This window comes from Malania oleifera, chromosome 10 (genome assembly GCF_029873635.1).
Source record: "Malania oleifera isolate guangnan ecotype guangnan chromosome 10, ASM2987363v1, whole genome shotgun sequence".
Classification (NCBI taxonomy): Eukaryota; Viridiplantae; Streptophyta; class Magnoliopsida; order Santalales; family Ximeniaceae; genus Malania; species Malania oleifera.
The window spans coordinates 9,128,950-9,153,956 of NC_080426.1; the positions used below are offsets into that span (position 1 = coordinate 9,128,950).

Sequence of the window (25,007 nt, forward strand, 5' to 3'; positions counted from 1 at the left end):
ACTAACGACATGATTAACCCACATGACGAGTTGTGCGGCCCGAAGGCTAGACTTAGCCTGGGCGATCAACCCAAACTAACTCAAAGTAAACATCTGTAAGTACGTCTGCAGGTATCTGCAAGTTCATTTATTGGTCCGATTGCCTTACCAATTCCTGGTTCGAACCCCAGGGAAGGTACAACAACTCTTCGCAGGTCAATCGACTGAAACCCCCCTACACTTCCACTACAGTGTGGGTGCACCAGGTCAAAAAAGTCCCTAGCAATGGTACCTTGCTCACAACACAACTGGTCTTCAAGGTTCTTAAACAATATCATGCAATTTAAGTAATAAAAACTATAATATATTCTCACTGTTATTATTTCATATAAAACATGTCATTATATCACACCCTAGCATTCAGCCATTATATAAAAACCCGGCTCTCAGCCATCATATCAAAAACCCAGTTCTCAGCCGTCATATCAAATCTCAGTATTTTACACAAGCAATTCCAATATATTTCACAAACAATTCTAGTATTTTTCACAACCAGTGTAAATCACCATTCTATGATATATTTTCACAACCATACTCAGAGTCAGTTATCCAATAAACCATATAAATTATTCTCATGCCACACGATTTTAGTATTTGAACATAATCCAATAAACAACCAAGAAATACCTCATAGTATATTTAGTTTGTAAGGTAAAACCAAGCTTTTTACCATTCAATTTATTCAAAATACCATATAATATACCCTATATTTGTAAAGTCCATTTTTGAATGGTTAGATTTTGAAATAACAATTGAAATCATAATTATACATACTTATAACACAGTTTAATCAGTTCTGTAACGACCTGCTTAATTAAATGGATTTTTTTTTTATAGAAAATAACATACTCTGATACCACATTATTAACCTAAGCAGCGAGAAGTAGAAATCATATAAACATATCCACGTACGTTTATGTACAATACCAGAGTGCTAGTATGTAATCTTAAAATATACATATATCACTGCTCCCAAAATAACCTCAACTAGTGAGGGCTATACAAAATCCTCCCAAAAATGATACTCACTCTCTGACAGGGCACTACAGAGGCCCCTCTATTTGCGAGTCTGGTCTGCTTGCCTACCTGGATCATCTAAAAAATATTTCGACACTAGGATGAGCCAGCGCTCAATAAAAAGAAATATGCTATTACTAGTGTGTGGCAAATGAGCTAACAATATTATGCTAAATCTGATTTCATATAAATATGTATAATTGGATATGTTAAGTACAGTGTAAGTAAGAAAATGCATCCCCTTTCCATGTTGCTTAACATAACAGTGTTGTTAGTTATAACTCAAAATACTTCTAGTGTACATAAGTAGGGTCCCCGTTTCTGTAAATCGATACATAAGTAATAGTAACTGAAACTGTTCCCTGTGACTATCTGTGTCATGACGAGCCCCTCATGACGAGGTTGTGTGGCCCGTAGGCTGGATTTACCCTAACTAGCCAACCATTAATAAATCATTGAACTCTGTTAGTCGACCTACCCACCTCAACCCATATCTGGATGGGGAGCCTAACCTCTTCAAGGGCCTAGGTGGTCGACTTTACCACGTATATCTAAATAGGTGGTTGCACTCGTAAAGTAACATAGTATCTGTAGCAACGGTACCGTGCTCTGTAGCTGTAAGTCCAACAGGGTCTGATATCATATAATATATTTCTATACATAACTAACTGATTTACCATGATTCTGAAGTACTGAAATAACCATGATGCTGCATAACGTACTGAAATCTAAACAATCATAACATGGAACTGCATATTCGTAATATTGGAATTCGTATAATCATGGTACTGAGATTCATAAAATCATGGTACTGAAATATCATAAAATCATGGTACTGAAATCCGTAAGATCATGATACTGAAGTTCGTGTAACCATAATACTGAAATTCATAAAATCAGGAAACTAAATTCGTAAAACATATCCCCGTACCATATACATAATCACAAGCCACACCATACTAACATACATAATCACAAGCCACACCATACTAACATACATAATTTTTGTAAATAAATAAACTGTATAATATTTAGAAATTTCCTAGCATAGCATATTTCCCTTACCTTAACTTTGAAAAGCCCCTACTGTACTCTAGCCCGATACCCCCAGGGCCTCCTACAAAACACCCTAAAATTAATATTTGTCATAACTAAACATCAGTATTTTTCTGTCTGTATCGTTTCCTATAACCACCACAAGGCCAAAAGGAGACTAAACGGCCTTACCCTGAATTTGGGATGATTTTCAACTCCGATTTCCTGACGATCCGCTCTAGTAGATGCATGGAGAACTCCTCCAGGAGCGTCATGGTAGCTTCGAATCGTCGATTCGGCGACTGGTGGGGCCGAAAATGAAAAGAGAAGAGAGAGAGAGTCGTAGGAGAGAGAGAGCGGCGAGAGAAATGGTAAAAATCCCGGGTTTCCACTATTTATAAGGCTAGGTTCGTCGACGAGCCCTTCACAAAATTCGTCGACGAGACCCTGTGTTTGTCGAAGAAATTCATAGCAGCCCGAACCGTCTCTCAGTATTTTCTCGTCGACGAAGCCCTGTGTTCGTCGACAAAATTCTGAAGACCTTCATCAACGAGACCCTGTATTCGTCGATGAAGTTAGGCAATTTCCTGAATTTATGATTATTTAATGTTATCCCCAAAATACAATGTCGTCGACGAAGTCTACGGCCTCCTTCTATTTCTGTTTCTGTTTCTATTTTCTCTCCCTCTTATTATTAAAATGCTATTATTTTTCGGGTCACTACAAGTTCAATTTCGACAAAAGTCTGATTTAACTTAATTCCCTTACCTGTTCCTGAAAATTAGATTGATAACGTTCCGAAATGAAACCTTAGCTTTTTGAAAAGCCACCTAAAGTGAACCGAGAAGCCGAGAAAGGAGAGGAAAGTGATCGGGAGTGCGAGGACGGGCTCCGGGTGAGCCTACAGGAGAGAGAGTCATGAGAGAGTGAAAGTAAAGAGAGAGAATCTCAAAACCCTGTGTGTGTGTGTGTGAGAGAGAAAGAGAGAGAGAGAGAGAGAGAGAGAGAGAGAGAGAGAGAGAGAGAGAGAGAGAGAGAGCAAATATTAGAATTGTGAAACAAAAATGTAAATGACCTACCATTTAACTTGGGAATTTATTTTTTATATACTACAACATTTAAAATGCTCTGATACCATACTAGATTAAACCCAATCATCAATCTAAGCAGCAAGAAGCAGAAATCAAATAAACATAACCATACGTAGTTATATACAATACCAGAGTGCTAAAGTGTTTCTCAAAATATACACATATGTCTGTTTTCCCAGAATACCCTCAGCTGGTTAGGGCTATACAAAAATAATCACACTACTGTCAGGGCAATACCGAGGCCCCTCTATCTGCGAGCCTGATCTGCTCGCCTACCTAGATCACCTGAAAAATGTTAAAGTAATTGGGATGAGCCAATGCTCAGTAAGACGAATTATGCTATTGCTAGTGTGTGGCAAATGAGTTACAATACCGTGAAAATCTATTACTATATGGTCATGTATCACTAAATCTGTAAAGTACAATACCAGTAATATAAATCTTCATCTTTTGCATGTTGCTTAACATTTCTATACTTTAGGTTTCTATTCAAAATACTGCTAATATATATATTTCACGATTCTGTAAATCTGTATAAACATAGTAATAACTGTAAACTACCCTATGGATAACAATGTGTCATGATTTAACCCCTCATGACGGGGTTGTGCGGCCCGTAGGCAGGATTTACCCTTGCTAGCCAACTAGGAATAAATCACTATATTCCATAGTTTGATCAGCCCTCCTCAACTCATATCTGATGGGGAGTCTGTCCACTCATAGGCTCTATGCGATCAACCTTTATACCACGTATTATTTGAATAGGTGGTTGCACTCTATATACTATATGTAGCTACAGTACCGTGCTCTGTAAACTGTATGGTCCAACAAGGTCTGATACTATATAATATATCTCTATATACAACTATTTGTTTTACCATGATTCTGTAATAACTGTATAAACTATGACACTATGGAAAACTGTATCTATATCAACTGTGTTTCTATAATTAACTGTAAATTTGTATGTCATGGTACTGTAAAACTGTATAATCATGGTATTTTTGTAATTGCTATAAAATATATTCACTGTCTATATATTCTGTAAAACATAATACAGGAAAATACTGTAAAACATATTTATGTACTATATCTATATTCTCAAGCCACACAGTAATTGTAAAACATATTAATCATACTTGATAAACTGTATAAATCTCTACTGTGAATAATACTCTGGTAGAACATTTATAATTTTATACTGGAATCATACTCAAATAACCTAGCATAGCATATTTCTCTTACCTGTTTCCTACAAAAATCCCCTACTATAACAGGTCCAACACCCGTAGGGTTCTCCACTCAATACCCTAAAATCCATAAATCTCATAACAAAATATTACTATTTCTACGTCTATTACATTTCTTACAATTGCTGGAAACTCAAATTCTGAATAAAAGACCTTACCCTGGATTTGAGATGAATCTCAACTTCGTTCCATCAACGATCCGCTCCTGTAGACTTGGAGAGAACTCCGCCAGGAGCGTCATGGTGGCCTCAGATCATCGATCCAGCGACTGACGGGGCCAAAATCGAAGAGAGAAGAGGGAGAGGTCATAGGAGAGAGAGAGAAGAGAGCAGCGCTGAAATTCTGCGTAAAACTGAGTTTAAGCACTATTTATACTGTGGGATTCGTCGACAAGCCACGTCATCTCGTCGACGAGTCCTTCAATAATTTCTTCAACGAACTTCCTCCTTCGTCGACGAATTTCATTCTGTCCCAAAAACCCCTCTCGGTATCTTCTCGTCGACGAAGATGGGACCTCGTCGATGAAGTCCTGAATAACCCTTGTCATCGAAACCCCTGTGTTTGTCGATGAGGCCTGGGAAAATTTCTTAGAATTATCACATCAAAAATGCAATGTCTTCGACGAACACGTCGGCTGCCTCCTTCTATTACTGATTCCATTTCTCTCCCTCTTTATTATTTAAACACCATTATTTTTTGAGTCGCTACAAAAAAGGCTTGCTTAGCACTTAACTAAACCGGCCCAAAAGAAAATCGTCAACAGTTTTCTTGGAGTCTCTAAAATCGTAGACGGTTTGGTAGCTCAAAACTCTCGGTTGTTTGTAGTCGTCGACGGTTTTTCCTGAGCTCAGTGAAACTATCGACGGTTTGGGGTCCTACCAAACTAATTTCCTCTTTTCCTTTTCTTTTTCCCTATTTCTCCCTTCTTTTATTTATTTTCTTTTCTTTTCTGGGTTCGGGCTCCTACACACATACACATACACTAACACAAATAAATTTTTTTGTGATATACACTATTATTATTAGGGTAAATGACATTGACCTCACTTAAGGTTTGGCAAACGTTCTTTAATGTTTCAAGAATTTCAAGTACCTCCCCCGATGTTTCAAGAATTTCAAGGACCTCCCTAAAATTTATAAAAAAAAAACACACAACTCTCTCCTTATATTTCACAAAATGACGTAAAGACAAGTCTTTTGTGGGTAGGTTTGTTTCTTTTTACCAAACCTCATAGAAGCTTTGTAAGATTTTTGAAACCTTAGGGGATGTCTAAGAAAATTTAGAAACTTAAAAGGAAATCATTGTCTTTTTGCCAAATCTCAAGGATGGTGAGTGTTTTTTGTCCTTATTATTAATAAGAATAGATTTTTTAAAACATAAAATAAGAGAAATATTTAAAATAGAGTTTGAAAGAAGGCTGGAAAAAGTTTGAGGATCATTAAATTTAAAATATAACTAATCAAAACAATTTAAAATATTGGAAATTTATTTAGATGATGATTGAAGTTATAAAATCTTAGAAGATGAAAAAGATAAAGAGTTATATGCATTGAAAAAAAAATTAAATTAATTGATGCAAAATTATAGGAGATTCTTGAGAACATTTTGTGGAGAATGAATTTGAGTTTCTATTTATCAAATAAACTCCACGACACTTTTATGTGTTTGGAAATTCAAAATTTTGAATTTGAATTTAAATAAGAGTTGTAATATAAAATCATATTAAAATTTATTTAGATCAATACAAATTTAAATTCAATATTTGAATTCATATTTTGAAATATTATATCTGTAACGACCCCAAAAATAATATGCATGTAAGTGTAAATAATAATAATAATAATAATAATAATAATTAAATAATGATGATTATTAATTAAATAATATAATATAATATAATATATTAACATAAATAATATAATAATATTATATTTTATATATAAATAAATATATACATATGTATACATATATGTTAAGAGATCCTGAAGTTTCAGTAAGCTTCAGGAAATCTTCAGAGAACCCCCCTTCTCTCTCTCCGCTCTCTCTCTCCACTCACTCTCTCTCTCAATTTCTCTTTTATTTTTTCAATCAAATTGAAAAACGGACATTATTTCTAAGTCCCAACTCCGTTCTTCAAAGATTTAATCGGAAAAATTTCGCCTTTTGCACGCCGTAGGCACCACTCCAGGATTAAGTTAAGTGGACTAGATTATGTTAGAATTTATTTTAAAATATGCCTAATTTAAATAGAGTACAAGAATTTAATTATTCCATGTTCATATTTTATTTTAAAAATATTTCTGTTTTAAATTAATTACATGAATTTAATTATATTTATATGTTTGATTTAAATTAAGTTTGTTAAATTAATTATATTGGCTTTATTCAAATATATACCTGAGTTAAATTAAATTACATGGATTTGGTTTTATTTAAATACATGTCTGAATTCAATTAAACTGCAGGGATTTGATCGTATTTGGGTTTTTAAATAGGTTGGGAATTAAATTTAAATATGGAGAGTTGATCTTACCTGCATTTTTATTTAAATTTACTGAGTATATATTTATGAGAATTTATTAGGTAATTTATGAAATTATAATTATTATATAAATAGTATGACATGAGTTTAATTTATTTTAATGCATAATTAAGCATGTTTGAAATTTTACGGTGTTATATTTGTTATGTGTTTGATTGGAAATAATGATGAGATGTATCACAAATTTTACGTTGGGAAAATGATGAGAGTATTATACTGTGTTATATCATAAATTGCAGTTATATATTTTAAGAACCCTGATGGGTCGGATGTTAGTTTTGGTGCAACCCCAAGAGAGAGGTAAATTAGGTATTTAAAATTTATCGCCTAGGTGTACTGGTTTTAACAACAGTATAACACAGTTTAGGGTCAATCTATGCAATTTAGAAATAAACATAAATGTGCAGAAAAGTAATGTGCGGAAAAGTAAACAATACATGCGATATGTTATTGGGGTTTGGCCAATACTACTTACGTCCCCGCCTTGGCCACACTAACACAAGGATTCCACTACTGCTCACTTAACGGGTGGAGCGGCACTGATTACAACAAGATCAATTCAAGGGGCTGACCTCAACCAACACGCCTTACTAGGATGACACACCTAACTTTCCTAATTGAGTTTAAGTCAGTTTAGGACTATTCAACAAAGCTAGTCTCCCTCTTCAAGCTCATGCCCGGAATACAACAGATGTAAATTTACGTACACGGAAATGTGCTTCTCAACTAAGCAGGTATGTACTACAATACGCATAGTATAATCAATGCACCTCAAGAATGTAAGAACTATAAGTTCGGTGCTCTATGTGTGCAATCAACACTCAAGGATGTACAATCTCAAATATGCGCAAAGTGTTCTAACAAACTAATCTTTGAAAGCAAAGTACATTAAATCTCAATATCATATTAGCGTTTCAAAAATACTAACAATGATATTCAAACGAACTCAAAAAATATTTTCTTAAATGTATCTAACATAAGAGTTGTTTAAAATCTAGTTTTGTAAGATATTTTGCACACAAAAATAAAGCTATAGGAATCTTGCAATGACAATGCAAAGATCCTTAAGCTTATGAGTTTATCCCAACACAAGATTTTATCAATAAAAATCTGTAATAAAAATCTGTGGGATAAACTATACTAAACTCCCCAAAATAATATCAAACAATCAAATCAAGCAAATGAAAGTATTAACACTATCTAATAAACACAAGAACAATCAATAAACTCTCACAATATCAAGATGTATCAAATGAATGAATATCTGAGAGTATTTTGGGAAAAATGAGATTTGAGATAGAGAAGATTTTTACTAATGATTTTTAGCTAATCTCTTCTTAATCTTCACAAATGAAACCATATTTATAAACAGGGTCAAAAATATAACCGTTTGGGACCTATTAGGTATTTTTAAAAAAGTCTAAAAATACTTAAGAGTAATTAACCCATTTTAACTTTTATTTACCTCAGGTAAGATAAATTTAACCCGAGAAGGTTCGAGTGGCTGAACCGAGGTTCGGTCACCCGAACAGACTCATTTTAAAAAATATTAGCTCAGTAGCCCGAACCAAAGTCAGTAGCATTCATTCGGAGTTTCGAGTGCCTGGTCAGTGCGTTGGTAGCCCAAACTCAGAGGTTCGGTCACCCAGGCTTGTTTTGAACTATTTTCCTCGGCAGCTCAAGTTGGTGAAGGGTCCCTTTCAGAGGATTCGGTCGCCCAAAAGCGATATGGTCATTTTAGGTTCGGTTGCCCGAAGGCTGGTCAAATTGCTGACTTTCCAGCAATTCGGGCGCCCGAGGAGTTTTGAACTCTAGGAGTTCGGTCACCCGACCTCTCTCATTTTATGCCTATTAAGTTCATTTTCACTTCAATTAATTCCCCAAATATTATAAGTGATATTGGAGACTTTCTTACGTGCAAGTGTTAGGACCTAGGGTCTTTCTATCCTACAGAAAAAATCCGGCGTCGATCGACCTAAGGTCTCTTTAAGGTCTTAAGCTTATAGTCCTACATGCATGATATACAGATTATTATAAACATTTTCTTAATTAAAATTACAGACCCAATAAAAAAAAATACAACAATAAATATGTTGGGTCTTCACTTTTCTTCCGGTTGTCGTATGTCATTATATAAACTTACCAATAAGAACATGCACACAAACTTGGCAACCATTAAATACCAGAGTATTTATCCTTATCAAAACTGGGAATGACCCATCGGGTCAACACCGAATGTGATGGATGCTTGATACTGTAGTTACAGATGGGTATTAGTGCAGTCATACTGTTGTGGAAATGTTGGCAGTAGATAGTGGATTTGGCCAGAGTAGGGGAGTACACACCCGTTTTCAGACCATGATGTGAGGCAAATCACACTTACAGACATAATGTTTTGATTTAGCCTTGATCGGCCAACCAAACTAAGTCCAATTTTCAAATCGCACAATCCGGTCATGGGGGTTAAGTATGACGTATATCGGTCAAAAAGGAGTCTTTTATACATATTTAGGTATTTATGTGATTATAGCCCTTAATATGCATAAATGATATATTGAGACAAGGTACGAATGTTTATGTATAGATGTGATTAACATATTACAAATAGAGTTTTATTAAAATAAAATTTTGATTAAATTATTTTTACACTGAAACTCATTCTAGTCACACACTAATGATAATCTCGTCCTTACTTATTGAGAGGTGTCTCATCCTAATTTTTATCAAACATTTCAGATATCTTGAGGAACGTAGCCTAAATCGGAGTAGCGCAGTGAAAGCATGATTGGGATTAAAAAGAGCGGTTTAGGTTAAATATTAAATTTGTTATTTTTTTTTTTGCATATATTTGAATCTTTAAGGATGTATTTAACTTGATATTTGAGATATTGTTGTGATAAGGTTATTTAGTACTCTAATATAATAAATTTGAGATCTTCCGCTCCATAAAATCCAGGTTTCCATATTATTTTAACAAAAAAATTAACTTTCAAAAAAATTGAAACACTTCACGAAGAAAGGAAGAATCCGCAAGAAAGAAAATAAATAGTTAAATAAAAAGAAAATATAAAAGAAATGAGATAAAAAAAAAGTGTTCTTTATCAACATCATATTATATTAGTAATATGAGACTACAAAAGAAAGGAAATAAGACACGGTTAGTATTTTTCTTCTTTTTGAAAGAGAACAATCCTCCTTTTATAACATAGTATTGATAGTCTATTTTTGTTTTCATTTGACACGCAATACATAGTCTGTATTATAAAAAAAAAATAAAGAGGATAGGAATGGATTGTTGTGGAGGGGGATATAATTGTTAAACCAAAGTGAAAGCTATATATGGATTCCATGTTGGAAGTCCACAATGAAAATAAACGAATTCATTTTAGAAATAAATTTTTCCTTAAAAATTTTATTGTTTTCAAAATACTTGAAATTTCAAGATACTTGAAAATTTTCAAATATCATAAAAGAATATTGTTTTTTCATCAAATGTCTTAGTATTTTTTATCCTAAATTTATTTATTTATTTATTTTTCAAACTTCTCTCTCCTCTCTTTCTCTCTACATCCGATGTCACTAGATTTTTTAATTATTTTTTAAACTCTTTTTTTTTTCTTTTATAGGAAAAAATTTAAAACCCCCCAATGGATTCTACTAAAATATTTTTAAAATGGGTGCCACCAAAACCATTTTCGCTACTTTTTTTTTTCCATCCTCCCTCCATACTAGGGCAGAGGAAGGGTCCCACGTGGAGCCCATTAAATTTTTTTAGTCATCAACTTCTCTCTCTCTATGGCTGACCTTACTTTAAATATTATGGGTTCCATGTTAGAAATCCACAATGAAAATAAACTAATTCATGTTTTTAAAAGTGGGGGATCAAAACCAACCCAACATTCTTTAATGCAATAGCCAAGTTAGGTTGGGACGCGGACTCTCTAGGGGTTAGCCTACGTGGAAAATTAACAACCCAGAGCCGGAGAAAACTCTGCACTCAGACCAACCCCATTCTTAATTTTCAGATTAATAAGGGTCCATTTGAATTAAATTTTTTTATTAAAAAAAACAGGAAAAAAAAAAAAAAAACTCTTTTTCACTATATTATCTTTTCCCCCTATCTCAAGTACTAATAAAAATAAAAATTTATGTTAATATGATTTAAAAAATTTTAAAAATAAATAAAATATTAATAGCATGCAAAATCATAATTTTATTATATTTTTTATTTTCAATAACCAAATATGAAAATATAAATTCTTTTATATTGTTCTTCCTTTTCCAAGTTCCAAACAACGCATTAATATCTTGATCAAAATTTTAAATTTTAAAAAAAAATTATTAAAAAAAAAAAACTAACTAATTTTTTACTATATTTTTTCTCTATAACAAATATTACTTTAAATAACAATTTTAAAGTGATAAATTTTTTTTAAAAAAAATCAAATGTAAATAGTACCAAAAATCATATTTTTGTTCACTGATTTTATACACTATTTTAATTTTCTTCCATACTTTCTTTGATATCCAAATAAGAAAAAATAAATCCCTCTAAATTTTATTTTTCTTTCTCTGAAATTTTCCCAAATTCAACTAAAGACAATAGGAAAAAAAAATAAAAGGGGCACTGCTGCACATGGTAATGATTATTATATTCACGTAGAACGCGCTTACCTTCTCTTTTTCTTTATTTCTTTTTATTTTTTAATTATATTTGGAGAGAGAAACATATTTGATCTCCTAACATCCACATGAAAATTTCTCCAAATAGGCTTGTTCCAGAAGGAGTAACGCATACAGAGGCTGCCAATCTTGGTTCGCCAGGGAATCATTTGCCTGGTGGAACTCACTATAAACTGGCATGGCCAAATAGTTCACCCACCGTTCTGATTACCAAGCAAGGCTTCCTCCTTGTGACCAATCCCTCAAAATGCAGGCTTTTAGGAAAAATACCTAAGAAATTGAGGATATAACATAGGACCCATTTAATCATGAAAAGCAGCTTTTATTTTCTATTTTTAATTCTCATAAAATAATAAGAAGCTAACTTATTCTTAGTTATCCAAGTAATAAAAACAAAAACAAAAAAATAAATTAATTGTTAAAATAATTTTCATTTTTTTATTTACAATTTTCTAAATAATTACAAAATCATACATTATTTTCCAATTTTTAAAAATCACATAAGATTCAGTAGTTTAAAAAACAATAAAAAATGGTTTTGTAAATTTCCTGCCCATATTGTAACAGTAAAAAATTAAGATGGCATTTCTGTAACTGTTCGAAATTTTTTAAAATAAAAAATAAAACAATTACAAATAAAAAATACCAACATTTTTTTACTGTTTTTTTTTCTTTTTTCTTACAATTATTACAAAATTAAAATAAATTCCGGCTTTTCATAATGCTTTAAAATTAAAAACAAAAAAAACAAAGCACAATTAAAGTACCTTGAAAATCTCACGGATTCTGGCGAGAAGGAAGAGGGCCGGAAGGTCCAAATGGTTTCAAAGAAAAATGATTCATTTGTGCAGCTTTATACTGAGAATGTGTGTCAGCTATACCAATAGGTAGACTAAAGCTAAACTGCAGAGAACTTGCATATGCTTAAAAATGAATGAAATTCCCATGCATCATCCTAATTAGAATCCTGTTTGCACATCAGTTGTTCCTCATTTAATTTCATATTTATTAATTAAGAGCCCAGTAATACTGGGTAAATTCATTTATTAGGGCAGTTGTTGCATGGGCAGCTGTTTTTCCTGACCCGCCCAGAAAAAGGTCGGGTCTGTCCTCATCAAACCCATCGGGGACCCAGGTTTGGATGGGTTAAGTGGGTCACCCGAGTACGGTGTACATGGCTACTCCCGCCGTCCGAAGGCTATCTTCGTATAATTTTTTACCCCATCAATGTATTAACCTCTTTTGCCATAAACAAAAATCAGAAAGCAGAAGGCAATATACGTAAAGAAAGACAGGAGTAGCTCATCATATTTATTTCCCACACAAAAATAAAACAAGTTGTTGGCCTTGATCCCTTAAAATAGCATGTTCGAGGAAGCCGATTAGTTGGTTCCGTACCTCCCGCACAGAAGCAATAGAAAAATCTCACCAACCCATAATAACAATAATAATACCTGCCGCTGACCGAGCTTAATTAGGCACTTTTCTTCACTGTGGCCGACTTGATAATGTCAATAAACTCTGGCTGTAAAAGAGAGAAAAATGCGGGTTGGAGGGGGCCATCAGGTTCTGGACTGTTGAACCATGATAACAGAAAACAAAACCATAAGCCAACAGCATCACAAGTACCTTCAGAGAAGCTCCACCAACCAAAAACCCATCTACATCAGGCTGCCCTGCCAATTCCTTACAGTTCCCTCCATTCACAGAGCCTGGAGAAGCAATGCAACATAGGCAATGAAATATGAAAGCAAACATGAAGGGCAAACCTTGAAAAACTCTTCAATGACTGACTAAGAAAACATGCAATAAAACAAAATCATGAACAACAGTACTACAATATATAATAATATGCATATAGAAGATAAATCAGCCAATCGCAGGAAATTTTGTGTATATCACAATGTCAACCAAGGGTTGGGTGAACTTCCAATTCACACAGCCAATCGCAGGAAGGTGCTTTGCAAAATAGGGTCTCAATCAAATAAACACTTTATATGGTAGTAGAAATCATAGCTTGAGACGAGCTAACTATTTTGGTATCAGTGAAAGTGAAAAAAAATTATATATACATAACACACACACACACACACACACACACACACACACACACATATATATATATATATATTATCATGATGGAAAGTGACTGTTCAGGTAGCGATAAAAAAGAGCCACAAAATTGGACCAAGCACCTGTTCTACCCGAAATGGGAGCAACCTGAACTTGTTTCACAAGTGGAGCTCATCCATTCAGGCTGAACTCATGCACCCTTGCTAAATCTGATGTATCTGGTCCCCTGACATTAAAGTCTCTGGTCTCTGAAATATGAATGTGTTCTCTTCAGATTATATCATATATTTTGCTCTAAATCCGGGCTAGTGCAAGATGGACGGCAGATCATTAGAGCATCAAACTCAAGCTTCTTAGATGCACTCAGAATTCCAAAATTTTATCACCAAATGTGTGGCATTTTTTAAACATCAGAATAAAAAAAAAACAGTGCACAAATGGTTTATTTTATCTAGTGTTGCATTTTGTAAAGCTTTTATGGATAATACATGAGTTATCTTCTTCATTTCTTAGGAATTATCTTCCACTTGGCTTTATTTTTTCCAGTGAATGAACATTTTTCTGTAAGGATCTGTTTGGAACTTGGTAAATATGAGGGAAAAGAAAGAAAAATATGGAGTCCATTTTTTTTAAAATATGGAGTCCATTTTTTTTATGTTTGGTTATCAAGGAAAGTAAGGAAGGAAATAAATTTACACATGATTAACATTTATTTTTTCTTAATTCGTAGCCATGTTAAAATAAATCTTCAATTTTAATGCATTTAATATAGAGAGAAAATATAATGGAAAATATATTTCCTTCTTGTTTTCTTTTCCTTTCCTTTCCTCCAACAAAATGTTGTTTATGGTGGCTCTTATACTCTGAAGTTTCATAAATAAGGAAAGGAAGAAGAACATGGAGGGGCTGCACAGCAGGGACTCGTCGACGAGTCCCTTGTCCTCGTCGACAAGGAGATCCCGAGAGGCCCAAAAGTTCAGAAATTCTGAGATACCGAGAACTATTTTAAACGCTCATCGACGAGTGGTCAGAATCGTCGACGAGTGGTCTTCTTGGTCTTGTCGACGAACCCCTGTTCTCGTCGACGAGCAGTTCTGGGCTGTGGGCAGATTTTTGAAATTTGAATTTGGACATTATGGTGGTTGGGCATTTGGAGGAAAACCTCCGAGTAACTTTTATATACTGTATTTCTGAGTGTATTTGCTGTGAGAAGATCATTGTAAAACTTGTGTATTGTGGTTCGTTTCACATTGTAGTGAATATTGAATGTCATTTGCTTTCATTCTTGTGTTATTAATTGTTATTGTCCATCTATAAATTGGTGTTGTTTGAGAATTGGTGGTTCACTTGGTGTAAGATCTTCCGCTGCGTGTGTATTTTACAACACAAAATTCTTAATCCAACCAAGATAAGGCTAGAGAACAAAGAAATCAAAAGAAAAAGGGAATGAAAGATTCATAAGCCAGCATATTCATTATCATTTTTCTTCTCAATTAGCGTAAAAATTGAATGTCACAGGGTAAAAAGGTGCAGCGTCAAATATCTGAATATAAAGATACCTCCGTAGATAATCCGAGTTGTTTCAGCAACATGAGTACTAGTGTTTGTGTGAAGCCACTTCCTCAGTTCTGAATGTACCTGTAATATAGATTATTAATGGTAATAAGTTTGAAATATGAAATTTCAGAGCAAACTGACATGACAGGAACTCTTAGCATTCTCATCAAAAATCTTAATTTTGGTATCATTTTTGTATAAGAAAAAAATTCCAATCATAAAAGACGAGATAAAGTACAAATTGTAAGTTTTGAAGAGCAGACATCAACTAAAAGCAGCTACAGAAGTAACACGAGAACCCCCCAAAAAAATAACTAGAGTATGTACCCAGAAGGAATTGATCCAAAAGGTAAGGAACTCTATTGTGTAAACTGAATTTCCATAAAAGTGAAGTTATAAAATGACAGTTTGATCGAGGGCTTGTCACAATAATTTACCAGCTCACAAAAAAAACATACCAACAGTTAATACAGAATCCTTAAATGCATTCATTATTTCAAATGGCGGCATTAGAGCAAAATAATGAACCTCTATTAAAAACATCTCTAGCTCATATCCACCTTGGAACCTCACATTGTCACAGATTCAAGCTATTCTTACTTTTTAACATAAAATTACCCACTCACCTTGGAACCTCACATTGCCTATATGTCACAGATTCAGGTTGTTCTTACATAAAAATAGCCACTGGTCATTCCAAACAGCACCAGAGAACTTCCAGGCAATGACCTTACAAATTCATATTCCATAATGTATCCAAAAGATTCATACTCAAAAACATATTTACAGATGAAAAAATCAGGATCAAGTTTGCATTAGTTCAAGTTCCCTAGATAGCTTTCGCCACCGGCAGCCCAACTTGAGCCATAGAGTGGGGTAGATATCATTGTACAGATCAAGTTTTGACAGATCTAAAGGACAATCCAGCTCATGAAACCTATCTGCAATCCCACTTTACTAACTTTTTGAAAACAAAATTGCACTAAAACCAAAAACTCTACGTACTGTTTAACCCTTACCACTCTCTGTAGTTACAATAATGCCATTCACTTAAACTAAAATCTTGGTTCCACTTAAAAATACAGTTACATTATTAACATGATTGCATTGATGAGTTGTGAATCATTTATTACACAAATTAAAAAATAACTTTTATATTCTTATTCCTAAATTAAATTTTATCAAGAAAGAAGAGCACAAAAAAGGACTAGTAGTCCACCAAATACAAATTTTTTAGCCTTGATCTTTTATTTACATTCAATTTTACTAATCAGCTCTGCACCTTTTTGTATATTTGATATGCATACCGGTTCATCCCTTCTAACACTGTTAACAGATTTAGTATTTATCAAAAAAAAATATTAATACATCATGTTGACCCTATGGGTCATACCCGGTTTTGATAATAAGTATTTAATGGTTGATGAGTTTGTGTACAAGATCAATTGGAAGTATCATATGGTGCACGCACATTGACTTGAAGAAGATAGACTCAGAACATTTATTTGTTGTAATTTAATTGATTTTTACTCGGGTCTGTAATAGTAAATAGGAAATGGTCTGAAATAATCAATGCATTACATGCATGATAGGGTAGATAAGCTCAAAGGATTATTGAATGACCTTAGGGATCCCCTTCAGTCGACCAACGCCAAATTTTTGGGGTTATCTCACAAAGAACATAGATTGTCTTTAGGACCCTAAATATTACATAAAAAAATCCCTCATAATCTTGAAAATAATCGTCATATGAATAGGAACAACATTATAAAGAGAAAATGACCAAAATGCCCAAAATAGGCATGTTCGGTCGACCAAACCCAACCAAGTTTATTCATCTTGTTCGATTGAACTGGTCAGTGGTCAACAGTTTGACCACAATACGGTCGACTGAACCTAACTAAGTTTATATAGCTTGATCGACCGAACCTTCCTGGGGTCAAAAGTTGACCCTTCAATTGACCAACCAGAAAATGAACTCCAACATTCTAGTCGACCGAACATCTTCGGGAGAAACCCCAACTGCCCGGTGGACCAAACCTCCTAATTCAAAACGATCCAATCGACCGAACCGCGCGGATTTGGAAAATCGTCTTTGGAACCCTCAAGTACAGTCGACCATCTTTCTAGTTTAAAATACTCCCGGTCGACCGAACCCAGACACTCGGTCAATCGAACCTTAAATACGGTCGACCGGTGCTCTCAGGTTAGCGAATTTTACCGAAATTAAAAACGTTGTTATTTTTATTAATCTCACTTAAACTTTTTCTAAAATGACTAATATATCCTAAACGGTTATAATTCTGGGGAATTCTATATATACCCCCTCATTTGCAAATATTGGTGGAAGATTAGCAAAAACAATTAGCAAATTTTTTCTAATTTTTAAAAACTCTATTTCTCACATTCAAGTTTCATTCCTTCATTCTTACTCATCCTCATTGCAAACCTTACTAAGTAAGAGTGTTATTGTGAGTTTTTAGTTAAGCTTACACTTGTTAATTCTAGTTGATTGAGATATATTTTTATCCGAGAATAAGCTTGAGTTTTTCTAGGAGACTTCATTAATAAGTCTTTCATAGGAAAACTTCGTAGAGCTTGTGAGTTTTGCATCATCATTGCAATACTCAAGAGTTCGTATTACTTTTTTTTTGTGAAATAATTTTTTTACAAACTGTTTTCAACTATCCCCTGTGCATATTTTGAGAAAAAACACTTTTGGGATATATGCTTGTGTTGTAAAGATTTTTGTTGCTATATCTTTTGATTGATATTATCATCTTGACACAAAGATCAAATAATTTTTACAAACCATTTTTAAATATCTCGTGTGGTTTATTATGAGAAAATTATTTATTGATATATTTGAAGTGTACTTGTGATCTTTGTTACTGCATTGTGATTGAGACTATTATTTTGACACAAAAATCCTACCACCTACACTCTCACGTACTGATTGCAATATTTGCATAAATCTTTGAGAGTAGACACTAAGACTACATTGAGCTTATCTTATCAATATCATTTGATAGCGTGTTGATTATATTTGTGCATATATGTTTGATTAAGAAGCATATAGTTTGTACGTCATTTTCATTGTAAATCTGTTGTATTACAAGCGTGACCTAAGGGGCGGTAATCCAGCCCGGAATGATTGGTTGTAAAAAATTGAGGTCAACCTGGAGTTAATTTGACCTGGTTGTAAAGGTTGAGATCAGACTTATGCTAATTGACCTAGTTGTATTAAGTGTTGTTTCACCCGTTAAGTAAGTTTTAGTATAATCCTTGTGCTTGTAAGCAAAGGCAAGGATGTAGGCAAGATTGATCGAACCCCGATAACATATTCGGTGTCATTTTTACATTTCCTACATTATATTCTACTTTGTGCTTGATTTAAATTTGTCTACTGAATATACTGCATATCTTATTGACACGTCATTGTATCTAGTTGAGATATACTAAAATTGTGGTGCATGTACTGAGAATTTTTTAATATATCATATCTGCAATTTCATATATACTTAGACTGCTCTTAGGTTGCGTTATATTGTTGTTAGATTAGTTTAACTTAGAAAGAAATTTTTAAATCTCCAATTCACCCCCTCTCTTGGGATTGCACCAAAGCTAACACATCACTTGTTTTCATCACTTTTTTATTTAACATACTAATGTCAATTTCAAGTTGTAATTTTTATTAATGCATCGCTCGTTTTGTCATGATTTCTTTCCACTTTGTGACTTCATGTTATTGCATTTTTAGAATTTAATGACTTTTATGAAAAAAATTAAATTCTGGTTTACTGTAAAATAATTTGTAAATTTTGTACAAAATTCATAGTTTCGTAAATTTTGTAGGAAATTGATAGTTTTTGAAAATTTTATCTTTCTTTAATGCAATCAGTTTAGGGGTGCACAGATAAGGAAAGAATTCATTAATTCATTTACTTCTTTTTTCCCTCTCCATGGCAATAAATTTTCTCAATAATAGCCATTCTGTTAGGGATGGGAAATTTTTTTATCACATGGGGCAATCATAGACCCTACATTTAAAAAAACCACAGAAACACCTGCTAGTTCTTCCTGAATCTAATAGTTTAAATAAATCAAGCAAACAAATAACAAAAAGAACCAAAAAAACAGATACCAGAAGTGCTAATTTAAATGAAGAAGGATCCATGACTTACTTCCTGAGCCTGAGCAGGAGTTGCAACCTTCCCTGTCCCAATAGCCCACACAGGCTCATAGGCTAAAACTACACGAGTCCAATCTGACACTCGGTCTGCAACAGAAAATAGATGCAAAATAAAACAAAGAATATAAATTCAATCCTAGAAGAGCATATTAAAATGTAGTTAGTGCATAAAGCATAAAAAAGCATTCAATAACATTCTTTGCATAGACAGATACTCATTGCAAGCATGAACTATTAACAAACATATATGCACAAGTTGTTGGCTTTAAGAGGCATATCTGAGTTCTCAAATATTTTTTTTGACTTGCTAACCAAGGCTTTGATAAAAGTTTAATAAGGAAAAAAGACCAGCCACAACAAATTATGATCCAAAAAGACCCAAATCAGACAAAGGTGGCAATAACTTCCAAAACTGAAACTAATAAATCTTGTGCATTCTCTTACATAATTTCAGCTACTTTTTAATCTCTTGATAAAACTGAGAATCTGTGTATGTGTTACGTGTATTTAGGGGGATTTCTTGTTACAGTTTCAGCTTTCCATTTTTCATCATTTTATGATAACTTTATGTTTTTCTAGGGTTTCACACTTTAGAGAGCAGGGACTTTAGGATTACAGTTTCAGCTTCCATCATTTCAGGATATTTTTATTTATTTTAGGATTTCATTCCTCAAGAGTTTTAGCCTTACAGTTTGAGCCTTTATTTATTTAGCAGACAATAGTATTGCGTTTGTTACAAAAATTCCTGTTTCTGGGCCTGCCACTGGATTGGAGAGAGAAAATGGGATTAGCTGGGAGCTGTCCAGGGAAAGGAGATTAACAGTTAGCTATTGTCATCAAGATATTAGTAGAGAGAACATGGGAAATGATCACATTAATTTCCTTTGAAAAACTATTTGGATATCTGGTGGCCCTACAAAAGCCTGGTTCTTTTTTTGCATCAGAAGCAGCACAGGAGAGGATTTTAGCCATTGACAACCTTCAGAAGGGATAAAGTTACAGATAAACAGCTGTTTCCTACAAAGGAAGAATCTGAGAGGGTTTGCAAAGAGCTGTGGAACTTGGCCTAGTTGATTCTTGGTGTCGACAGGGTTTTTCTGGTTCAGTAAATCAGTATTCATAGCCTTGGACATGTTTTAACTATTAATGCTGGTACAAATAGGGGAAAAATGGGTTGATCCCTCTACCTTTGGGGCTGAAAAAGAAACAGGAGGGCCTTTTCAGGGGGTTCACTTGATTTAAACTCAAATATAGGTGGCAAAAGAATATTTACAAATAAAAATAAAAAGGATAAATAAAGGAGAATTAATAAAAACAATGAATAGAGCCTGACAATAAGAAAAAATAAATGAGGGCCACAACAAGGGCACTTCAAGAACGTAATAAAGAAACAACCAATAAGAGTTCAATCACAGGAAAAATGATACAGGTCCACCACAAGGAAATTTCTCTACAATGCAGATAGAGAACTTACAAAACAACTACAGGAAGCCCTGGGCCTAACCCAACACAAGCTGGTTCCTAAATCGCACAGGAATATGTACCTGCGATTGCTTTAGTTTGTGCAGCAACAACATCCATGGTAGATCCTGATTCCCGCTGCTCAAGAGTCTCACCAATACAAGCTATCACCTTTAAACCTTTAGAAAGTGCATATGCAACCTTGTCTCCAACAAGCTAAATAAAATGTGTTGAAACAGGAAGTTACTACATTGTGGATATCAAATTAGTGGGCAAACATTCAGCATTCAAGCAGCAGTATCAGATGGTAATTGAAAAATCAATTGGTATTACGGTATTACCATAACACAGATTACCTCATTTGATTCATTTAACAAAGACCTTCTTTCAGAATGACCAAGAATGACCCATGGAATATTTAAATCAACAAGCATCTCTGCACTGCACATGTAAAAGATATTATTTTCAATTTTTTCACAGAAAAGTCTTAACTACACGACACAAGAAACATTAAGTTGGGTAAGACTTAAGTTGAGAAAGTAGAAGGATCAATACAAAGAAGCTTCAAACTATAAAAATTACATCCAAAAAAGTTATTCATGTGCTACACTCACAGAAGTTACCCTTAACTCTTTCGTGAATAAACAACGGCCAAGTGCCTTCTATGTTCTATTTAATGGTTGACCAACTAAGCTTAAAATACAGAGCCACATAGCAGCATATTTATTCGGAAACAAAAACTGATGCCACTTGAGCATGGCTATTGGTGCAAGCAGACTCATAAATTACTTGGGCGCAACTCACAAAGTAGCTTGAGTCAGCTCAATTCTATTCGAATTTGAGTCTAGCTCAATCTGCTCAAATAGCTTCATGAGTTGAATTCAAATTTCACATTACAACTCACATGCCCAAACAAGCTTAATTGAGCTTATGTTTATAAATATCTAATTAATTTATAATATAATTGAAACTAAATTGAACTGCGCTCCAATTTCAAGAACTCATGGTCAAGCAAAGTTAAAGTTCAACAAGAATCAAATTGATTGAGTTTGAGTCAATTTCAGAGTTGAGTAGAATTCAAGTATCCCACTAGATCAACTTGACTCAAACTGCAACCCTAGGCAAGACAATGGCATCCTCCTCAAAATTTGTGATATGGACTATTAGGACTTGCAGAGACAATAACTCCCTAAACAATTAAATATAGATAAGTAACAGTACATTGAGACATACCTAATCTCGCCAGTAAAAGCACCACCTTTCTTAACCCAACAATTTTGTGCTGCAACCTGAAAATCGGGCCTCAACATACTTTTTACCACCGCAAGAAACACAAAAGGAGGGCTTACCACAACCTCTGCAAAAAGAACAAGCTTCAAGCACGTCTCATATACATATACCAATGCTAATGACACTCACTTTCTAAGAAACAGTGCAAGGCTAAATAAGATGGTAAACTTGTAATAAGGAAAAACTTTTCTTGGCTAAAAAGCTTAAAGAGCTCTTTGTTCTGGGAAATTAACAAAATGGATCAACTCGCATATAACAATTCAATTACAAACTATTGAAGCTCTCTGTGGGGAATAATTTGGTGCATCAAAGCAACAAAGTTGTTGAAACGTTTAGTGATATTTTCTCACCCACTGTGTCTTCAGGGGGCACTTCAGCTGCATTCAGAGTTGAGACAATCTTCTTCACTTCTTCAGAGGTTCCATTCTGCATACATTTGTTCAAATCAGACCAGAAAACAAGGCAAATTTTCAAAGCACGATTGTGTGTCTACAAAAATGTGATTGGGGCCTTGCATTTGGAGTTTTGTGGACATGGACAAGGCCCAATACAATTCAGTTCCATGCTCACAAAAGCAATAGCAAATTTCCAATATCAGACCATAAATTAATTTAAGCATCATTTATTAGCAATTTCTGGGGTGCTTTTCTGCCTTGTAAACCAAAAATTGTAGTCATTTTGGCTCGAGAGAAAAATAAAATTAATACGGAGAAAGCTAAATAAATAGTAAGAGTTTCAGGAAAGTCTTGCAATGTTGATGCCATCAATCAAAACATGCGATCCGTGCAAGACACTCTTCGAACTTGATCAAGACATATTCCATAAAATTAATTAATTTAAAATAATGAACAAATAATATTGCCGGAAAAAAAATACATCAGCTTTTCATTTTCTAAATAACTATCAGTAGATTAATCAACCTTCAAAACTCTTTATTTTCTTTTAAATATTAAAAAAAAAAAAAAAAAACTTCAAATCGCTTTCCCTCGTAACGTTCTTGAGTCTTCCCGACAAACAAACGGGGGTTTACATAATAATACACCAGGATCGAGATTTGAGGCCCGTCGAAGAAGAAAATGCTCCAAAAACAAAGCTTACAGAAGGACGAAAACTCCAAAATAAACAAAAAAAAAAAAAACGGAAGAGTACTTATTAACCGACCAGATGCGAGTAGATCTTACAGATCCAATAAACAATGGTGATTTACGGAGACTTACGCATTTCCAGTTGCCGCCGACGAAGAACTTCCTGGCCATCTCCGAGAAAGATCGAGAAGTAAACAAACAGCCAGAGAGAGTTTGAGAGAAGTTTTATGGTTTGGTCTGTTTTGGCCGGGCTTGGTCTTGGTTTTGACAAGCTCGTGCCGGGAGCCAGAGGGTATTTATGGACTTGTTGTGGTCTTCGTGGGAAACGAAATCTTTAGAGATCATCCTGGTTTTGGCTCGGTTGCTGAAATTACTGCTTCTTCCTTTGTCTTTACAGGGGCGTCATCTCTGTGCGAGAATATTCCCGGGAATAGAACTAGGGGTAGTTATGTCAATGTAATGAAGCATGGAAGATTTCCACGGCTGCGAGCTCAAGGTTTTGATAGCTGCTTTCACTCACAGTATTCTCGGCGGTTCACAAGTGGTTGGTGATTAGCAAATTGGGCGGCCCCACTGGGCCCCATTTACATTTTTATATTTTCGAGGACCGGAACACCACACAGTCTACGCCACTTATTCGTGATATTTTCCACGCAAAATTTGTTCAAAATAAATTTAAAATTTTATCATTCTATAAAATTAATTCAAAAGTATCATAAGAAAATATAAGGATATTGAATAAAATTTAAATGAATAATAACATTTGATATTACGAATTCCCATGAATAAATAGAGAATAGCACTTTTTTAGACTCAATTATACCCACTATTTTAACTATTAAACAATAATGTCTGTACATTATAATATAATCACTTTGTTATTGCATTTAAAATAATAAATTATTAATAAAATTACATTAAAAATTTTAATTAGTATAGATATTTATTATTTTAAATTAGAAATATATGTAATGTTAGTTAGATATATAGTGTAAATACTTGTGTTAATTAACATTTTAATTGATATATGTAATTTATTAAATAAAAGTAATATTATGTTGCCTTATAAAAAATTAATATAATAGTTAATATTTTGATAGTATGTTGCCCTCGATTATTTGACTTAACCAATTATTAAATATTAAGTGTTTTACATTTATAATTGTTGAAATTTTAAAAATATATTTAATTAAGTATACAGTTTTAATAAATTTTTGAGTTAAAAGTATAATTTTTTTTTATATCTAAATAAATTATCAAGCATATATCCATCATCTTCTTAAAATAACTGTTAAAATTCTTATAGTGAACCAAACATTGATATGGAAATCATATGTGCACATTCGAAAATCTTTCAATACGGACTAAATAAAAAAAACTTTAATAACTTTGTCATCTTATTTTATGAATGAGATTCCCATGAATATCATTTTCATATAAATTTTTTTATACTACAAGCCAAATGATCACCATAATGGACATCATCTGCATGGTGGGCTTTAGATTTGTCTAGAAATTTTCACTAAATAAGGTAGCCATAGCAAAGTACTATAAGTCAAAAGAACCCTTCTATTTCTCTATCACCTCTATTTACTCTCTGCCTCTTCTTCTAAGTTCAGTGTACATTTCTTCATTCTCCTATGGGATATGAGGTGAAAAACAAATTCCCAATATATTATTCTCATGTAGCC

The 25,007-nt window shown here is 33.6% G+C and overlaps 1 protein-coding gene across 2 annotated transcripts; it reads right to left on the reverse strand.

The window, feature by feature from the left end:
• Positions 1–12,940: 12,940 nt before the first annotated feature.
• LOC131165326 (triosephosphate isomerase, cytosolic) lies at positions 12,941–23,785 on the reverse strand. 2 transcript variants are annotated; one of them, XM_058123004.1, is made up of 9 exons: positions 23,449–23,785; positions 22,582–22,657; positions 22,175–22,298; positions 21,298–21,382; positions 21,025–21,157; positions 19,473–19,567; positions 15,291–15,369; positions 13,288–13,370; positions 12,941–13,183 (listed from the first exon to the last, which is right to left on the reverse strand). In XM_058123004.1, the coding sequence occupies exons 1-9, from the start codon at positions 23,485–23,487 to the stop codon at positions 13,133–13,135; spliced, it is 765 nt and encodes a 254-aa protein (XP_057978987.1). In that variant the 5' UTR covers positions 23,488–23,785; the 3' UTR covers positions 12,941–13,132. The 2 variants fall into 2 exon arrangements, with proteins under 2 accessions (XP_057978987.1, XP_057978986.1); XM_058123003.1 differs by having other exon boundaries at positions 12,941–13,370; positions 23,449–23,740.
• Between the last annotated feature and the right edge of the window lie 1,222 nt (positions 23,786–25,007).